This window comes from Cervus elaphus, chromosome 2 (assembly GCF_910594005.1).
Source record: "Cervus elaphus chromosome 2, mCerEla1.1, whole genome shotgun sequence".
Lineage (NCBI taxonomy): Eukaryota > Metazoa > Chordata > Mammalia > Artiodactyla > Cervidae > Cervus > Cervus elaphus.
The window spans coordinates 40,453,437-40,470,774 of record NC_057816.1 but is presented as its reverse complement, the minus strand read 5'-3'; the positions used below and the strand labels follow the sequence as shown (position 1 = coordinate 40,470,774).

At 44.9% G+C, this 17,338-nt stretch overlaps 2 protein-coding genes across 5 annotated transcripts in view; one reads left to right on the top strand and one right to left on the bottom strand.

The window, feature by feature from the left end:
- ME3 (malic enzyme 3) overlaps nt 1-6,352 on the top strand; it is a 220,034-nt gene extending 213,682 nt beyond the window's left edge. For 3 of the 4 annotated variants that reach the window (XM_043876333.1, XM_043876328.1, XM_043876335.1), the window contains 3 exons: nt 20-193; nt 4,391-4,489; nt 6,115-6,352. In XM_043876333.1, coding sequence (XP_043732268.1) covers nt 20-193; nt 4,391-4,489; nt 6,115-6,276 — 435 coding nt within the window. In that variant the 3' untranslated portion in view covers nt 6,277-6,352. The remainder of the gene's footprint in view (nt 1-19; nt 194-4,390; nt 4,490-6,114) is intronic. The other variant, XM_043876341.1, reaches the window with a different exon arrangement.
- A 6,084-nt stretch (nt 6,353-12,436) lies between these two features.
- Nucleotides 12,437-14,657, bottom strand: LOC122705671 (protein tyrosine phosphatase type IVA 1-like). Its single transcript, XM_043921090.1, has one exon. The coding sequence runs from the start codon at nt 13,410-13,412 to the stop codon at nt 12,891-12,893; it is 522 nt and encodes a 173-aa protein (XP_043777025.1). The 5' UTR covers nt 13,413-14,657; the 3' UTR covers nt 12,437-12,890.
- Between the last annotated feature and the right edge of the window lie 2,681 nt (nt 14,658-17,338).

The window sequence follows — 17,338 nt, the reverse complement described above, 5'->3', positions numbered from 1 at the left end:
GTTTTCTTCCCGCCCCCAGGGCCGAGGGATCTTTGCCAGCGGAAGTCCTTTTCCAAGCGTGACTCTGGAGGATGGCAGGACCTTCTTTCCCGGGCAGGGCAACAACGCCTACGTGTTCCCCGGCGTGGCCCTGGGAGTCATCGCTGGCGGGATCCGGCACATACCAGATGAGATCTTCCTCCTGACGGCAGAGGTATCCCTGCTCCCTGCTCCCGCGCACACCCCGGAGGGCCTGCGCTGGTCCCTGAAGACTCCTTGTCTTGTTTCTGCTACTCCCTGCCCCCTAAGCCCTTCAGTGGTTCCGCAAAGGGCGCCAATGTCATGCTTCTCTCAAGATCACCTTGAGGCTTGAACGCCTCTGAAAACACACACAGGGTCTCTAAGGGGGGCAGAGTGGGGTAAGGAAGAGTCAGTGGGAGGGGGTGTTGGCAGGAGGCCCTGGCACTGAGGGGACATACCTGGCCAGGCTCCCTGCCTCCCAGCAGTACCCGTGTGCCTGGCAAGAACAGAAATGCCACCGAAACCACCTCAGACGGTGGGCTTATGAACCATGAAAAGCAATCGATTCTTCTGACCATGGGTGCTGGCCACGTTACTGGTAACTGCTAGCAAAGTAAGCCCCACTAGGGCAGCTTTCTGTAAGGAAGGTTGCCTGCTGGGTTGGCCTGCTCTGAGTACCCATGTCTTGAGCACAGACGTGGGAGTACACCTGCCCCACATATCTTACTAGAAAAGCTCCCAGAAGCCCTCTTTACTGGGCACGGGGAAAACAATGAAAGAATTCACTGAGGATGACAGCCCACATTCATAATAATGGTTTTTGATAGCAGTTACAGTGGCTGACATTTATCAGTCGCTTACTAAATACCAAGCCCTTCACATTTATCTTCACTCTGAGGAACCACGGCAATAGAAATGTTTCTGTTGGAAAGTTAAGCTAATCCGAACTATGTTGTTATCGTTCAGTCTCTGAGTCGTGTCTGACTCTTTGTGACCCCATGGCCTGCAGCACACCAGGCTCCTCTGTCCTCCACTATCTCCCAGAGTTTGCTCAAACTCATGTCCATTGAGTTGGTGATGCCATCCAACCATCTCATCCTCTGTCGTCCCCTTTCTCCTTTTGCCTTCAACCTTTCCCAGCATCAGGGTCTTTTCCAATGAGTCAGCTCTTCACATCAGGTGGCCAAAGTATTAGAGCTTTAGCTTCAGCATCAGCCCTTACAGGGAATATTCAGGGTTGATTTCCTTTAGGATGGACTGGCTTGATCTCCTTACAGTCCAAGGGACTCTCAAAACTATAAACAAATATCAAATACATTCATCCCCAGTGAGCTCCAAAGGCTCAACTGTGATCTCTGGCCTATGTCTGTGTTCCGCCCTCACCGGGGCACTGGGGAGAGCCCCAGGCCAGCATGACAGAGAACGGCTTCCACACAGCCCTACCCAGCCCTGCTCCTATGAGCCCCTCAAGAAACTCACTGCTTCATGCACCAAGTTCCTTCTTCCCATGTCTCCTGGAGGCCCGTCAGCCTCAAGCAGGCCTTGCGCACACTAGCTCTGGTTTTGTGCTGTGGTTCTGTGTCCCTCTTGTCTAAGTATTTTGTGTTTGTATTTCTTCTGGTTGCTCTGATTGGTGGTGGTGGTGTTTGGTGGCCATGAGCAGAACTGTCTGAAACCCCCACTGCATAGGAAGAGTCACTTCCTGCTTGGAGTTGGTCTGCATGCAGGTTCCCCGTTGTGCAGAAACATGGTTGCCAGATCCTTCCTCTGCAACCCCCAGAGACATCTGCCCAACCCCCGCCTCGTGCTGTGGGACAGTTCAGCCCCATTGTTTCTGGAATAGTGTCCAAGAAGCAAGCAGGAACCCCTCCTCAATCTACTTCTCAGTCACTTGCTATGAACAGCACAAGGCCCCTGCCTCCCTGGCGCTGACAGTCTGGTCTTCAAAGTCCTGGCAGGTTACATTTCTGAAAAGGGCGCTTTTAAATTAAGATAACTTCAGTTGCATCTCATTTTTCTATATAAAAAGTAATATGTGTTTTAGGAGATTTACATGCACTATCTCATGTCATCTTGACAGCCTGGTAAAATATAGCGATCATCCCTGTGTTAAAAACAAGGAAATAGAGGCACTGAGACTTCAGGTTGCTTGCCCCGGGTCACCTGGCTTGTGAGCAGTGCGCCAGGAGGGCCCCAGGCAGTTTGCCTTGAAGCCGCAGCAGAGCATCAGCAATGCCCAGTGTCTGAGAAGCAACCACACCTACCAAGATCTAACTCTTCACTGCAGGAGATTTCTAGCTGCAGATCTATCCCGGGGAATCCTGCTTCCCTCTGATCAATCCATCCTCGATAGCTCCACAAAGAGGATCCTTCGAAGCCGGGAACAGGCCCTCTTGTCTCCTAAACTTCAGACTTTCATATGGCTTGTTGGTGCTCCCAGGAAAGTCCGAACCCCTTCACACGGTTCATCCCAGGCCCTCCTTCCCTCCCCCTGCCTTCGGTCTGTCCATCCTTTTCACAGTCATGCTCTCTCTCCCCTCCAATAATTTTCATGTTCTGTTCCTTCTCCTCTCTTCAAGAAATTCATTGATACTTGGCCCTTCAGGTCTTAGCTTCTGTATTCTCTTCTGAACGCCTTTTTTATTTTTATAAAGAGTGAGCCTACACCTGGCTCTTCTCTCTCTGAACAGGGTCTTACCCTCTCTCCTGCCTGCCTCTACCTCAGCTGCTCCAGCTTCCTCTCTCATGTCACCAACCTTGCCTCGTTTTTTTGTTTTGTTTTTTTTTTTTTTTTTTTGGCCTTATCATGAGGCATATGGGATCTTAGTTCCCCGACTAGGGATTGAACTTGCATCCCCTTACATCTCCCACATTGGAGGCCTTCCCAGGTGGCTCAGTGGTAAAGAATCTTCCTGCCAACGCAGGAGACTCAGGTCCAATCCCTGGGTTGGGAAGATTCCCCTGGAGGAGGAAATGGCAACCCACTGCAGTCTTCTTGCCTGGAGAAGTCCATGAACAAGGAGCCTGGCAGACTGTAGTCCATGGAGTCCCAAACAAGTCAGACATGACTTAGCGACTAAACAACAAAAACCCCCCGCACTGGAAGCTGGGGTCTCAGCCACTGGACCATCAGGGGGACCCTGGAGCACTGGGCCCCGCCCTCCTCTGTGCCTGTATGTCCTCTCTCCTTGCGGTCACTCTAATCGTTCATTTTCCACGGATGCCAGCCTCCGGGGAGGAAAAGACCGGCTTCTCTGCCGTGTTCTCCCGCACCCAGCGCAGAGCCTGGCAAGTCGCAGGGCTCTGTGAAGGCTGGGCCGAGTAAGCGGAAAGGAGAGCGCCAAGCGTGAGAACGCAGCCCACGTCCCTCCTGTCTGCCAGACTCTGAGGCAAGACCACCTCCTTCCCCGGTCTGTTCCGGGACACAAGACTTCTCCCGTGGCTCTTTCCCAGATTTAAGCTTGACACAAGAAGGCGGGGTGGGGGTGGATTCAGGGCCACATCAAAGAGGCTGTTCTGCAAGGCTGGCTGAGCACCAGGCCCCGGGCAGGAGGAAGAGGCTTGCGGGGGAGGGCTGCCCCTCAAAGAGCAGCCTGGAGCTGGGAGGGGAGCTGCGGGAGGCGGCGTCCCAAGGTGAAGGCTCAGAGCATTTATGCAGGGAGTAGGTACTGCCTGTTGTGGGGTCACTCGCTGGAGAAGCAGCCAGTCCCCACCGGGGCCAGGGCTGGGACGGCGAATCAAGGAGCCCTGAATACAGAGATGCAGGACAGTGGTGATGGACGCCCAGGATGCTCCTTAACATGCGGAAGGGGCTGGAGCTCAGGAAGCGAGGGACTCAGGCCTCCCGAGGCAACAAGTTAGGCCAGCCAGGGTGGGGTGGGTCCTGGAGTCTGCTCTGTGCACGCATGCATGGTTGGCCCAGTCGGGTCCAACTCTTTGCGATCCCAGGGGCTGTAGTCCGCCAGGCTCCTCTGTCCATGGGATTCTCCAGGCAAGAATACCGGAGTGGGTTGGAATTTCCTTCTCCAGGGGATCTTCCCGACTCAGGAATCAAATCCACGTCTCTGCTTCTCCTGCACTGACAGGCGGGTTCTTTACCAGCTGCTCTGCAGGTCACTAGTTTATTCATCTTGGCCCTAGTGATTTTCCTTCAGAATTCAGAGCGCCTCATGTTGTTTTAAGCCTCAGCTAGTCTCAAAGGACATAAAGGATGTGTCCTTGTTTTAAGCCTAAGCTTTAAGCTCCCCGGAGTCACGAGGTGGTGAGACAACAGAGGAGACGGCAGTGACTGGCCACCTATGAGGGGCGAGGTAAGTCTCCAGTGTACTGGGTCAGGCTTGTTCTGGAAAGGCAGAAAACCAGCTTATTCCTCTCTGTTGTCTCTCCCCAGCAAATTGCCCAAGAGGTCTCTGAGCACCATCTGTCTCAGGGGAGACTGTACCCGCCCCTGAGCACCATCCGAGACGTGTCTCTGAGAATCGCCATCAAAGTAAGGCCTCACCCCCTTAACACGGGTGGCGGGGTTCCTCAACTCTCTCTGACTTAAGGGGGACTGAGGGGAGGGCAGCGCTGGCCACATGCTGGCTCCCTGGCCTACACTGCATGCTCCCCAAAGGCTGCCGACAAACTCTGGCCTGTAGCTCAAGTCCCATACCCACACCCACTCAGAGCAGTTCTGGGAAGCTCCTGCACTTCCCCTCAGACAGCAGGCAGAAAGGTCATCAAAGTCCACAGTTTTGTGGACCAGAACGTGGGTGGGATTTTTTGAAAATGAATCATAAGTGCCCATTTATACAGAAAGGTCAACTTGCATAGCATCATGGAAAGAGCTTGGGCTGTGGAGTCCCAGCCCTGCCAATCAGCAGCAGAGGCACCTCAGGACAATCACGGCACCTCCCTGGGCCTCAGTTTCCTTCTTTTCCAAAGAATTCCTCTCTCCCAGAGTTTTGGGTCTTCTCTGGTAGCTCAGTGGTAAAGAACCTGCCTGCCAAGCAGGAGACATGGGTTAGATTCCTGGGTTGGGAAGGTTCTCTGGAGAAGGAGATGGCAACCCACTCCAGTATTCTTGCCTGGAGACTCCCATGGACAGAGGAGCCTGGCGGGCTACAGTCCATAGGGCGCCAAGAGTTGGACAAGACTGAGCAACTAAACAACTCCCAGAGTTTTGGAGGACATTAAGAGAGAACACTGAAAAAGCTCCACACTTGGCACCTTTCTGGCCAGAGTAGACACTCATGCTTCCTCTTTCTCTCAGGATGGCTGGGCCATGGGGTGATCAAGTTCATGAAACAGTCTAAGCATAAATGTCACCCAACAGATGATGCAGAGATGATGGGTATTCAGAGAACCAGAACATAGTGCCCTAAAGACTGACCTAATGTTGATAATTGTTGCATCTGGATGACAAATACATGATGGTTTATAATACCATTATTTCTATTAATATGTATTTTACATTTTCTATAAGTTTTAAGAATAATTTCAGAAAACGTATTGCACGACAGACAGCATGCAGTCCCCAAGTGTTGTCCCATGTGGGTTCCAGAATCAGACTTTTGGGCTTGTTGTCCTCAAGCCCAACTGCCCAGCTGATAGTCTAGCTCCACCCTGTCCAGTTCCTTCCTTTCAGAGATATTTAGCTTCATGCTCTTGTGAAGCCAAAGCTAATACCCAAAGAACATTGTCCAGGCTGTTCTTCCAATTCAAGCCACGTTAAGGAGAGACAAAGTATCAGGTACTGAACACTTTTGCCTGCTACCTAACTTTATCCTCACACCATGCCAGAGGAAGCCATCATTACCCCCACTTCACAGATGCAGAAACTGGGGCTCAGCCAGGATGGCATCACTGCCAAGGACCCACAGGCAGTCGGAAGCAGAAGCAGACTTTAGCCTGAAGCCTCTTGCCTCAGACCGTGTTTATTCCACTGTGTCAGAGCTCCCTTACGAGGCAGAAAGCTCTAGCTCCTTCCTCTCCAGTGGCTTCAGGGGCCACAACCCATGAGAGGAGCATGCCTGCCGCAGGGTGTATCCCCTTCTGCAAGCTCCCAAGCGAGGGTCTTCAGGCAGGCTCCTCCTTACAGCCAGTTCCTCAGTCACACATATTTTTCTCTAGGTCCTCGACTTCGCGTACAAACACAACCTGGCCTCCTACTACCCAGAGCCCGAGGACAAGGAGGCTTTTGTAAGGTCCCTGGTCTATACTCCAGACTATGACTCCTTTACGCTGGACAGCTACACTTGGCCCGAGGAGGCCATGAATGTTCAGAACATCTGATGCAACCTCAAAGGCTGGGATGGGGCTGGATGAAGCCCAGGGTAACACTGACAATATAAATGGGTTCAAAAACGGCCATCCTTGTCATTGTGTTTTTCCTTTGAACTTTCTGGTGTGAGGGGAGAGGCACAGGCATAAGATGAATAAGAGCTTTGTCCCTGAAGGAGGCCTTGGATTCACTTTTCTGTAACCCTCCCCAGGCTTCCTTCCCAAGAATTTCGTCATCTATGAATTGCCAACTTTTGGCTAGATCTTGCGGAAATCTAGACTCTGCCTTGACAAGGTCTGGGGTCTAGAAGAGGAAATGAAATATGGGCACAAGGCATTTTGCCACCAGGGAGAAAGTGGTTAAGTCCCTGAAAGAACTGTGGATAAAGGTCATGTGCTCAGGAAGGGAGAAGATCCTTCCTATGAGGGCATAAGAGAAGGCTTCATGGTGGGGCGGTGTCTGCAGTGGATGCCCAGACTGAAGGATGGGGCAGGGTGGTGAAATAAGGAATGCAAGGGCAACCACTGGCCAGAAAGCGTGACCCACCCACCAGGGAGTTCAGTCTCTGCTGGACGAATACACACCCTTCAAGACTCAGAGGGCGTGAGGGCTGAGTGTCTGCCTCGAAGCAACTCACAAGTCAGAAAAGGTCACTGCCCTGTGGGTTGCTGAGAGTCAGGCATGCCTTTGTGGTGATTTCCAAAAGGAAAACCAGAGAAACGCGGGTGGGGACGGTCAGCAAACCAAGGAGGAAGAGAGGCTGTGAGGGGAAGGGCCCCGTGGGGAGCGTGAGGGAAGACCTGATTTCATGTTCCTGACTCAGGGACGCTCTCTTCCGCCCTTCACACTCTGAAGTAGTTCAGCAAACTGGAACAGCTTGCCTACAGAAGGCTGTCAGTCTGCGTGTTTCTTATACCAGGTTCAGTCATAGCCTTCACCTCCCTCGTGTCCAGAAGAGCCCACACCATGGGGAGGGTGGGGGTGACGAGCCCGCGGCCCCCACCATGGAAGACCCTGCTAAACTGCTAACATCTACTGGCATGGCAGTGTCCAGACCCCGCTTTCATTGTGCAGCTCTGGAAAGAACAATCCATGCCCAGAGACCTACCACTGTCCACCCTCCTGCTGCTGGCTTAGCCTGAGGGTCTCCACTGCCCAACATGAGCAGGTCCTACATGGCCACCCCTCAGCGATGGGCCAGGGGGGCACCTGGGATCCTGGAAGAGCGATCAGCAGAGACATCACGTCACCCCCTGCCTAGGTCTTATTCTTCCAACACCTCCTTCCTGGGTGCTGGTGCTCAGCCAAGAACATCCTGAGGAAACATCGCTGTTCGGTAATCTGTGGCCTCATACTGAGAACCTCTCATGGTCAGAAGAGGGGCTGAAGAGTGAAGCTGGAATCTGAACACCAGGGAGCCTTTCACATGATCTTTTCTGCATCCTGTCCCACACTTGCTCTGTATCCCAACTGCACCTTCTTTATACTCAATGCGACAGAAAAGAAAAATAGTAGAGAAAATCAGTGAAACCAAAACAGGCTGACAAGATCAACTAAAATGACCAACTTTAGCTATGCTGACAGAAACAAAAAGAAGATAATTACATTTCCTGTGTTCCAAACACAGGGATCATCTTGCTGGCCCTGAATACATGCGCTTTCAGGCCTGTGCCCTTAACACACTTGGTCTCTACCTGGAAAGTCCTTCCCTCTGTTCTCTGCCCTTTATCAGCTACATTTCAGTTCAACCAGCTTTCTGCCTGGAGACAGCATTCATCATTGGAGTGCAAATACATTCAACTCCAGGAAGTCTTCTTGGACAGAGTTAGTAACTAAATTAGAAATCAACAACAGTAAAAAAGAAAATGGGAAGTGTCCAACTCTTTGGAAATTAAACAGTATATTTCTAAGTAAGTCGTGGTAAGAAGAAATCACAAGATAAATTATGTATGTTGAATTAAATAAAAATTAATGAGTTATAGCTAAAAATAGTGCCAGAGGGAAATTTTAGAGCTTTAAAGGCCAATATCAGGGGGGAAAAAAAAAAAGTCCTAAAACAATAAAAAACTTTCTCCTTAAGAAACTACAACAGGAAAAGCAAACAGAATTCAAATCAAGTAAAGATTAGAGTAGAAATCAATAGACCTATAACAAAGAATTGAATTAGTAATTCAAAATCTTCCCACCAAGGAAAGCCCAGGCCAAGAATTCTTCATGGGTGAATTTTATCAAATATTTAAAGTATAAATAATACCAGTCCTTCACAAACTCTTTCAGAAAATGGAGGATGGAATACTTCCAAAATCATTCCATAATACTGGTACTACCCTGATATCAAAACCAGATAAAAAGCAACACACAGAAAGTGCAGACCAATATCGCTCATGAGTATAGGTGCAAAATATTAGCAGGCCAAATGTATCAATATTAAACACAACAAACAAGTGGAATTTATCTTAGGAATGCAAGGTTGTTTTAACATTTAAAAACTGATCAACATAGTACATGATACTACTAGAATGAAGGACACAAACCACCAGATGATGTCAATGGATGTGGAAAAAGCATTTTAAAATACCCAACACCTGTTTATGATAAAACTTTCAACAAACGAATAGAAGAGAACATCCTCAACCTAACCATACTTAAAAGTCAAAGCATGAATACTTTCTCCCTAAGATCTGGAAGTTTGTTTCCACCACTTCTGGTCAACATGGAGGGTCTAGCCAATTCAATTAAAAAAGAAAAAGAAAGTAAAGGCTTTCAGATTGGGGGGGGGCGCGGAGAGTAAAACTGCCTTTGTTTACAGATAACATATTCTTGTAAGCAGAAAATGCCAAAGAAGAGAGCAGCACTTGCTTTGCTCTCGCCCTCCTTCCTCATTCCCTCTCTCTCTCCTAACAAATGAGTTTAGGAAGCTCATAGAAAGCAAGGTCAATGTACAAAAAGCAACTGTATTTCCACAGACTAGCAGCAAACACTTAATAAAATTAAGAAAACACTGCAGTCACAATACCATCAAAAAGAAAAAAATACTTAAGTAATTTAAGAGGTACAGATCTTGCACAATGAAAACTATGAAATAGTGATGATAGAAACTAAAGATTTAAGGGAAATGGTCCATGTACATGTTTAAGATTCAATATTATCAAGCCTGCAGTTCTCTCCAAATTACCTATAAATTCAACACTAGACCTATCAAAATTCCTACAAGCTATTTTTTGTACAAATTGACAGATTGATCCTAAAATTTATATGCAAATGCAAGGGACTTAGAATAGTCAAAACTTTTGAAAAAGGATGATGTACATGATCCAATTTCAGAACTTTCCATAAAGCTACAGTAATCAAGACTGTGTGCTCATATAGATCAATGAAACAGTTGAGAATTCAGAAATAAGTCCTTCATTTATGGTAAATTGATTTTTCAATTACCAAGGTAATTCAGTGGAGGAAAGGATGGTCTTTTGAAGAGATGATGCTGGGGACAACTAGATATCCACATGCAAATATATATATACACATATAGAGATTTATTTCACACCATCTACAAAAATTAACTCAAAATGGACCACAGATCTAAATGTAAGAGCTAAAATCTGTACAATTTCTAGAAGGAAATGTAGCCAAAAAGTCTTTGTGACTGATTGAAGAGATTCTTAGATACAATTTAAAAACATGATCCATAAAAGAGAAAATTGATAAATTATACCTCATTAAATTTTTTAACTTCTGTACTTTGAAACAAATCATTAAGGGGAAGAAAATGACAGGTAACAGATTGGGAGACAGTATTTGCAAATTATATATCTAATAAAGGCATTGGAGTCAGAATATATAAGGAACTTCTACAACTCAGTAAGATGACAAGACCCAACTGAAAAAAATGGGTAAAATATTTGAGTTGATATATTACAAATGGCTAACACGTATATGAAAAGATGTTTAACATTAATTGTATTAAAACTTAAAACGACAATGCGATACCACTTCCCACTCACCAGAATGGCTATAGTAAAAAAAAAAAAAAGAGAGAGAGAGAGAGAAAAACAGTCTAAGTGTTGGACAAAATTAGAATCTCTTCTAGCAGGGCTTTGTCTCCCAAGCACTATGAAGTTGAGGGAAATTTCCCTCTATCTTTTAAAACCTTCATACTAACTCCCCAGCCTCTCATATTTGGTGCCAGAACTCAGCAAGTGTCTTTCAGTATAGTGGCTGTAACCTGTGGATGCTGTGGCGGTACCAACCAGATCCCTCGAATGGTCTGAAACACGAATTAATGGCCAGCTGCCAACAGTATTATCACAGTGCTGCCTGGGAACCGCACTTGACTGAAAGATGATGCTTCATTCAAAGTTATGCCCTCATCCCCAAGGACAGCCTGCATCTAATGCCTGGAATCCAAAGGTCCAAGCCCCTTGCCACAAGTGCAGACATCCCTAAATGGCCCTCTCAGCTTCACAGCTCCCTGGGAGATTGGCTAATGCTACTGTTGCATTTGTATGCATCACCATTCAGCTCCTGCAGCATCCTGGTTCTCTTGCTCCGTCACAGTGTTGTTGAGATGATGCTCCAGTAAGCCTCCAAGTGCAAACCTCTACCTGTTTCCTGAGAAACTTGACCTGCAATGTGAAACTGGCCAAACCTCTCAATTTTCCAGTCTGTTGCACCAGCCGCAATGTGACCACCAGAAGCCTCGCTGGGTTTCTTTTTCCTTCAGTAGAGACCCTGCTGCAGGAACCAAGCCTGATCCTTAGTCCACATCCCAGCAAACATGTCCTAGTAAATGCCCCCAGCAAACAAAATGGCCACTCACCCCAGGAGAACTCCTTCCTGTTCGGAATTTCTGTTCACCTAGTCCATGCTGCTCTCACAGCTCTCATACATCTTTAAACGTGATTCTTGAAACTTATCTATATTTTTATGGATGTTGCAGAGAGGGTGTTGGGCTGCCATGACCTACTACATCCTGTCTAGAAGTGGAAGTTTCTAGACACAGATTTTCAAAATTTCAAGTGTTACTTTTTTCTCTAACTTAATTGTACTCGGAAAACTTGTGTTATTCAAATGTTTTAGAATTTTGCTGAAATTATATATGATCTTATATGCAGTCAATTTTAATAAAATATTTCATGTACTCTTAGAAAAACATGGATGCTCACTGTTGAATGCAATGTTCTTATGTTCATGGGATCAAACTTATTTTGTTCAAATCTATGTCTTTATTGATTTTTGTCTACTCGATCTGTTTCTGAAAGAAAAATAATAAAATTTCCTATCACTCTGATAAACTTGTCTATTTTCCTTGTGGTTCTTTCCATGTTTGCTTTATAGATTTTTGAACTATGTTATCTGATACATAGAATTTAGAATTGTAACTTTCTGGTGAAGTGAACTTTTGAAACTTTAATGCTTTTATCTCTAGTCATGCTTCTACTTTGACTAAAAATGACAAAGCTATACCATCTTGCTTAGTTTGTCTCGCTCTCCTATAGTTCATTATTTAGATGTTTAAGCTCTTGTACTAACTGATGAAAGGTGAATACTAACAAATTATTTCTCGCACTGAACTACATTGCCACCCAGTATGAATCTATGGTTGAACTAACCTTAATACATATCACCATTTTATCAATTCCATAATAAAACAAAGTATCAAGTATCTAACTATTAAGTTATACAGTTCAAAATCATATAAAATGTTAGATGTCTGATCAGTTCAGTAGTAGAAACTCTCTTCTATTTTGGTTGAAAAGACAAGGAAAAAATACTACACTTAAAAATAAGTTAATAACTTCCAATAGGTGTGTTGAAGAACTACAAGACCTTCAAAAATTTTATAATTAAGAAATGTTTTAGCTACAAAGTATCTTTTCCTTTATAAAGTTTACTAAATAAAAGGAACTATTCTATACATCCTGAACAAGATTAAGGCAACATGGAATTTCCAGTAGAAATTTTCCATAGCCTCTTCCCATTCTGCCTTCAGGCCCTCCCCTTTAAAACTGCATCCCAAGTGTAAACAGATTGACTGTAAAGCTTTTTTTGTCTAAAAATATTACACACACACACGTGTTTCTGTATGATGTATATTTTACATGAACTTTCAGAGATGTGATTTTTTTTTCAAACTGGAGCCTTTCATAACAGCACAAAATGAGATTTATAGAAAGACAATAATCACTAAGCCTAGTTAAGAATTCAACAGAATCAATTGTTACACAAACCTGATGCACACAGGTACACATGTGGGGTGGTAAACATAGGAGCAGGCAATCATAAAGGTCTTACTTGCAATATTTGAGATGACTAGAGGAATAAACCTCATATGGTTTACAGTGCTGTTCCTAATTCCTAGGGTTTTAAATCTCTATGATACTAAAAATATACCAGTATTGTGCTGAGTATTTTGGTACCTAATCTCTCAGTTTCTTATACATTATTTCTGGCATGGGAATAGTAGTAAGTTAAAGAGGCTGCAATTTTGCCACACTTGTGGCTGTTCAGTATTCCTATGGGAAGCTTCATTAGACTTGTCATTCATTAAGCCTATGTTAATACATATGATAAATTAAGTCCTGTCTCAAGTTCCATGTCCAAGACAACAGCATGAGGCAGGCAAGTTTTATTGAATGCAACAGTTGTTTCTATGGCCACTGGAGTCTTTGAAGCGCAGCCGCATTTTAGAATGATATTTCTCCAAATATAAAAGTTGCTTGCTGTTAAAAGCTCCACGCCGCTTTTGTCTTATAAACTGGACCGCCTCTTCATTTTTCATTCCACCTTCCATTAATGCCAGAGCGACAAGCACTGGAGTTCTCCCAAGACCTGCAACACAGTGAACAGCAATGCAACAACCAGGTTCTTCCCGAAATTTAATGTTTAAAAGACTTAACCAGTCATCCACGATCTGGTTAGAGGGTGATGAACCATCATCAAAGGGCCAATCCAAAACCTGGATGCCTTCTTTCTCCACCAGAGCAGTGTCATAAGTTGCTTCACACACTCTTACTATTGTCGTAACTCCGTACTTCTTAAGGTCCTCTATGAATTTGCTTAAGGTTGCACTGCTTGGATTGTGTGTAATAAGAAATCTCATGTTCCTGTATGTGACTTCCACAGGAGCTGGGCGGGTCAGTGGAGCCATGTTAATTTAGTTAAAAAAAAAAAAAAAAAACAAACTCGATACGTTACAGAAAAAAAAAAAATTAAATTTCTGAACGCAGAAATGATGTAAAGAAACTGAACCCTACTCCAATATGCCCCACTCGAAATTCTCAATGCTTTAGATACGAAATTGGGAGTAACAAGGAAATGAAATGAACCTCCTAACACGAAGCCATCCTTCAGTTCAATAAGACTGAGTCAATGGAAAGGAAGAGCACCGAGGTTTACCCCATCCGGGTCGGAATTCTTGTAAAAGGCTCCGATGGTTTCAAGAACACACGTCTGTGTCCAGGGTGACGCTCCTATGAGGGCTTCTTGGTGGAGCAGTGACGAATTTCTACAGTTCACTTCTCCTCATGAAGGCCGTGCTGTGCCTGGCAGTAGTCTCCGGGGACCTTCAGAAACTCCATAAATGCGTGACCAACACCACCACAGGAAGGACTTAGTTTACTCATGAAAGACTGTGGCCTAACCATACAGCCGGTCCCGCAGCACAGGCGGCGGTGGCGTCGGCTGAAGAGGAGGGAGCTATGGCTGTCGTCGCGGAGAGAACGGCGGCGCAACTCCCAGATCCACCGAGCGTTCGCGTCAAGAGAGCCAATCGGCGCTCCCCGAGGCGCGCCTCCGTCACAAACCCTTTCTTTTATAGTCGGCGTGACGTGCCCTCGTCCTCACCAATCGCGGAAGGGCGGGCCGAGAAATAGAGCGCGACAGTGTGAGGCCCGCCCCCCGGTAACGTCCCCATGGCCGCCGTGTGGAGCGAGCCGGTTGGTTTAGGGAGACGGGCTGGACGTTAAGCCTCCTCGCTTCGCCGCCTCCAGCCGGGGAGGAAAGAGGCTGAGGAGGGAGTTGGGGACGGGAATGGACCGGGTCAAAACCTGAGAGAGGCTGAAGACAGTCGGAGGCGAACCGAGACAGATGGGAAAGGGAAGGTAGTGGCAGAACCCTGTCCATTGACTCTGCTGTATCTTCCTCCGTCGGCATTAAGGTTTAGCCGTGACATATTGCTAGGTGTTTTTTCGATTCGATCTGACAAACTTTGTCTTTAAAGAACTTAAGTCTACTTACATTCTTTTTATACATTATTTTGTTTTACGTTACAGTGTTATTGCTGCCTCTGCATGTTTTTCTCATATTTTTGTGCTAATAGACATATTTCTGTATTTTTTTATCTTTTGATTTTTTTTGGAGTAAGATTTTTTCCTCCCCTAAGTTCATATTTTATTTCCACTGATTTTAAAATGTGTAATTGTGGTTTAAAGTTCTTAGCAGTTACTACTCTTGAGTCATACAGACATACTCTGTCAGTCTTGTCCGAATCTTTGTCACCGGACTGTAGCCCATCAGCCTCCTCTGTCCGTGATATTTCCCAGGCAAGAATACTGGATTGGGCTGCCATTTTCTACTCCAGCGAATTGGCAGGCGGATTCTTTACCATTGCACCACCTGGGAAGCCCAGCAGTTATTATTGAGCCCAGCTCAACATATTTTAATTATTAATGCCGTCAAGCGTTTTTTAAACCCCACATATTACATCGTTTATAAAAATCAGGGTTTTAATTTGCCCAATATGTCAGCAGTTTATTCGCTTACTATTTCTTGCATCTCAACTCTTCTAAGAGTATTCTTCCTTATCTAACAGCATTTGGGGGCAGTTCCATTAGTTCCTATTGTATGACCGACTTTGGTAAATATTTTATATAATCTTAAAAATATGCATTTTCTCATTGTTGAAAAATATATTGTTGGTAGACATCTTTGTGTTTTTTTTTAAATAAACTTTTTTTCTATAATTCTTTTACTTTGCTTTCATTTCTGATAGTTTCACTGGGTACACAATTCTACATTGAGGTTTTCTCAGACCTTTGAAGATATTGCTTGTTTTCAGTTTAACTTTCTAATAGTTTTAGAATTTTCTAAAATGTCTAGACTTTCTTTACTGGCCTATACTGGGCCCATTTCTTCTCTCCTCTTCCTTCATTCTTTGCTCTTTCTTCCAGCCTTCATTTCTTCTTTAATAACTGAGTCCACTACATGGAAGGGATGTTAACAGTGGGGAAAACTGAGTGAGGAGTGTACAAGGAATTCTCTAAAACTGTTTTAATTTTTTTTAATTATTTAAAACTACAAAAAACACAGAAGCCAGCTTAAAGATCTCCCACTGATCATGATTTTTATGTCAATAATAGTACTGAATTATTAGTCATTGAATAAAATTTAAAAAACCGTAAGTCTATATGGATATAAATGGGGAGAAGAAAACACTTTGCCATAGAGTAGGATGCCGACTAATAAATGTAGCAGCAATAGTGAAATTAGAAAAATCTGTATTTAGCAACCATCATCACAATTATGCATTTAGCAAAGAAACATCAATATGTGCTAAACCTAGTGAGTGAAATTTTATGAGGAATGGATATTTATTTACTTTCAAAAGTACCTACCATAAAGTATCAATTAGTTACAAAAGAAAACAACTTGATAGTGGTAAACCCAGCAGGTATCACTTAATCAAATGATCAGAGTTAACATGAGCAGTAATGAGAAAGACTGAATGGGTACCACCTGATAGAATGGTATGCAAGGAACATAGCAGCACTTCTGTGATATTCCTGAGAAAATTTTCTTGAATTTTGAATTTTATCAAATGACTTAATAAAATACCTTACTTGAATTTTATCATGAGGAAAAATCATACATCCAGGCAGAAGGACTGAGATCTTCAAAAGTGTCAGCCATGAAAGTCAAGTAAAGGCTGAGGACTGTTCAGGTAGGAGATTAGGAAAATAACGTCAACTAAATATGTCAACATGATCATAGATTGCACTCTTTCACTTAAAAAAACATTACTGCCTGCCAATGCAGGGGACATGGGTTCAATCCCTGGTTCAGGAAGATCCCACATGCCTTGGGGCAACTAAGCCTGTGAGCCACAACTACTGAGCCTGCATGTCACCACTCCTGAAACCCACATGCCTAGATCCCATGCTCCACAACAAGTGATGCCACCTGCCACCACAATGAGAAGCCTGCATACAGCAACAAGGAATACCCTTGCACAGCGATGAAGACCCAGTGCAGCCAAAAGTAAAATAATTTATATGCAGAGTATATCATGAGAAACGCTGGGCTGGAAGAAGCACAAGCTGGAATTAAGATTGCCGGGAGAAATATCAGTAACTTCAGATATGAAGACGACACCACCCTTATGGCAGAAAGTGAAGAGGAACTAAAAAGCCTCTTGATGAAAGTGAAGGAGAGTGAAAAAGTTGGCTTAAAGCTTAACATTCAGAAAACTAAGATCATGGCATCTGGTCCCATCACTTCATGGGAAATAGATGAGGAAACAGTGTCAGACTATTTTGGGGGGCTCCAAAATCACTACAGATGGTGACTGCAGCCATGAAATTAAAAGATGCTTACTCCTTGGAAGGAAAGTTATGACCAACCTAGATAGCATATTTAAAAGCAGAGACATTACTTTGCCAACAAAGGTCCATCTAGTCAATGCTATGGTTTTTCCAGTAGTCATGTATGGATGTGAGAGAAAGTCATGTATAGATGGTGAAGAAAGCTGAGCGCCAAAGAACTGATGCTTTTGAACTGTGGTGTTAGAGAAGACTCTTGAGAGTCCCTTGGACTGCAAGGAGATCCAACCAGTCCATCCTAAAGGAGATCAGTCCTGGGTATTCATTGGAAGGACTGATGTTGAAGCTGAAACTCCAGTACTTTGGCCACCTCATGCGAAGAGTTGACTCTGGAAAAGACCCTAATGCTGGGAAGGATTGGGGGCAGGAGGAGAAGGGGACGACAGAGGATGAGATGGCTGGATGGCATCACCAACTCAATGGACATGGGTTCGGGTAGACTCCAGGAGTTGGTGACGGACAGGGGGGCCTGGCATGC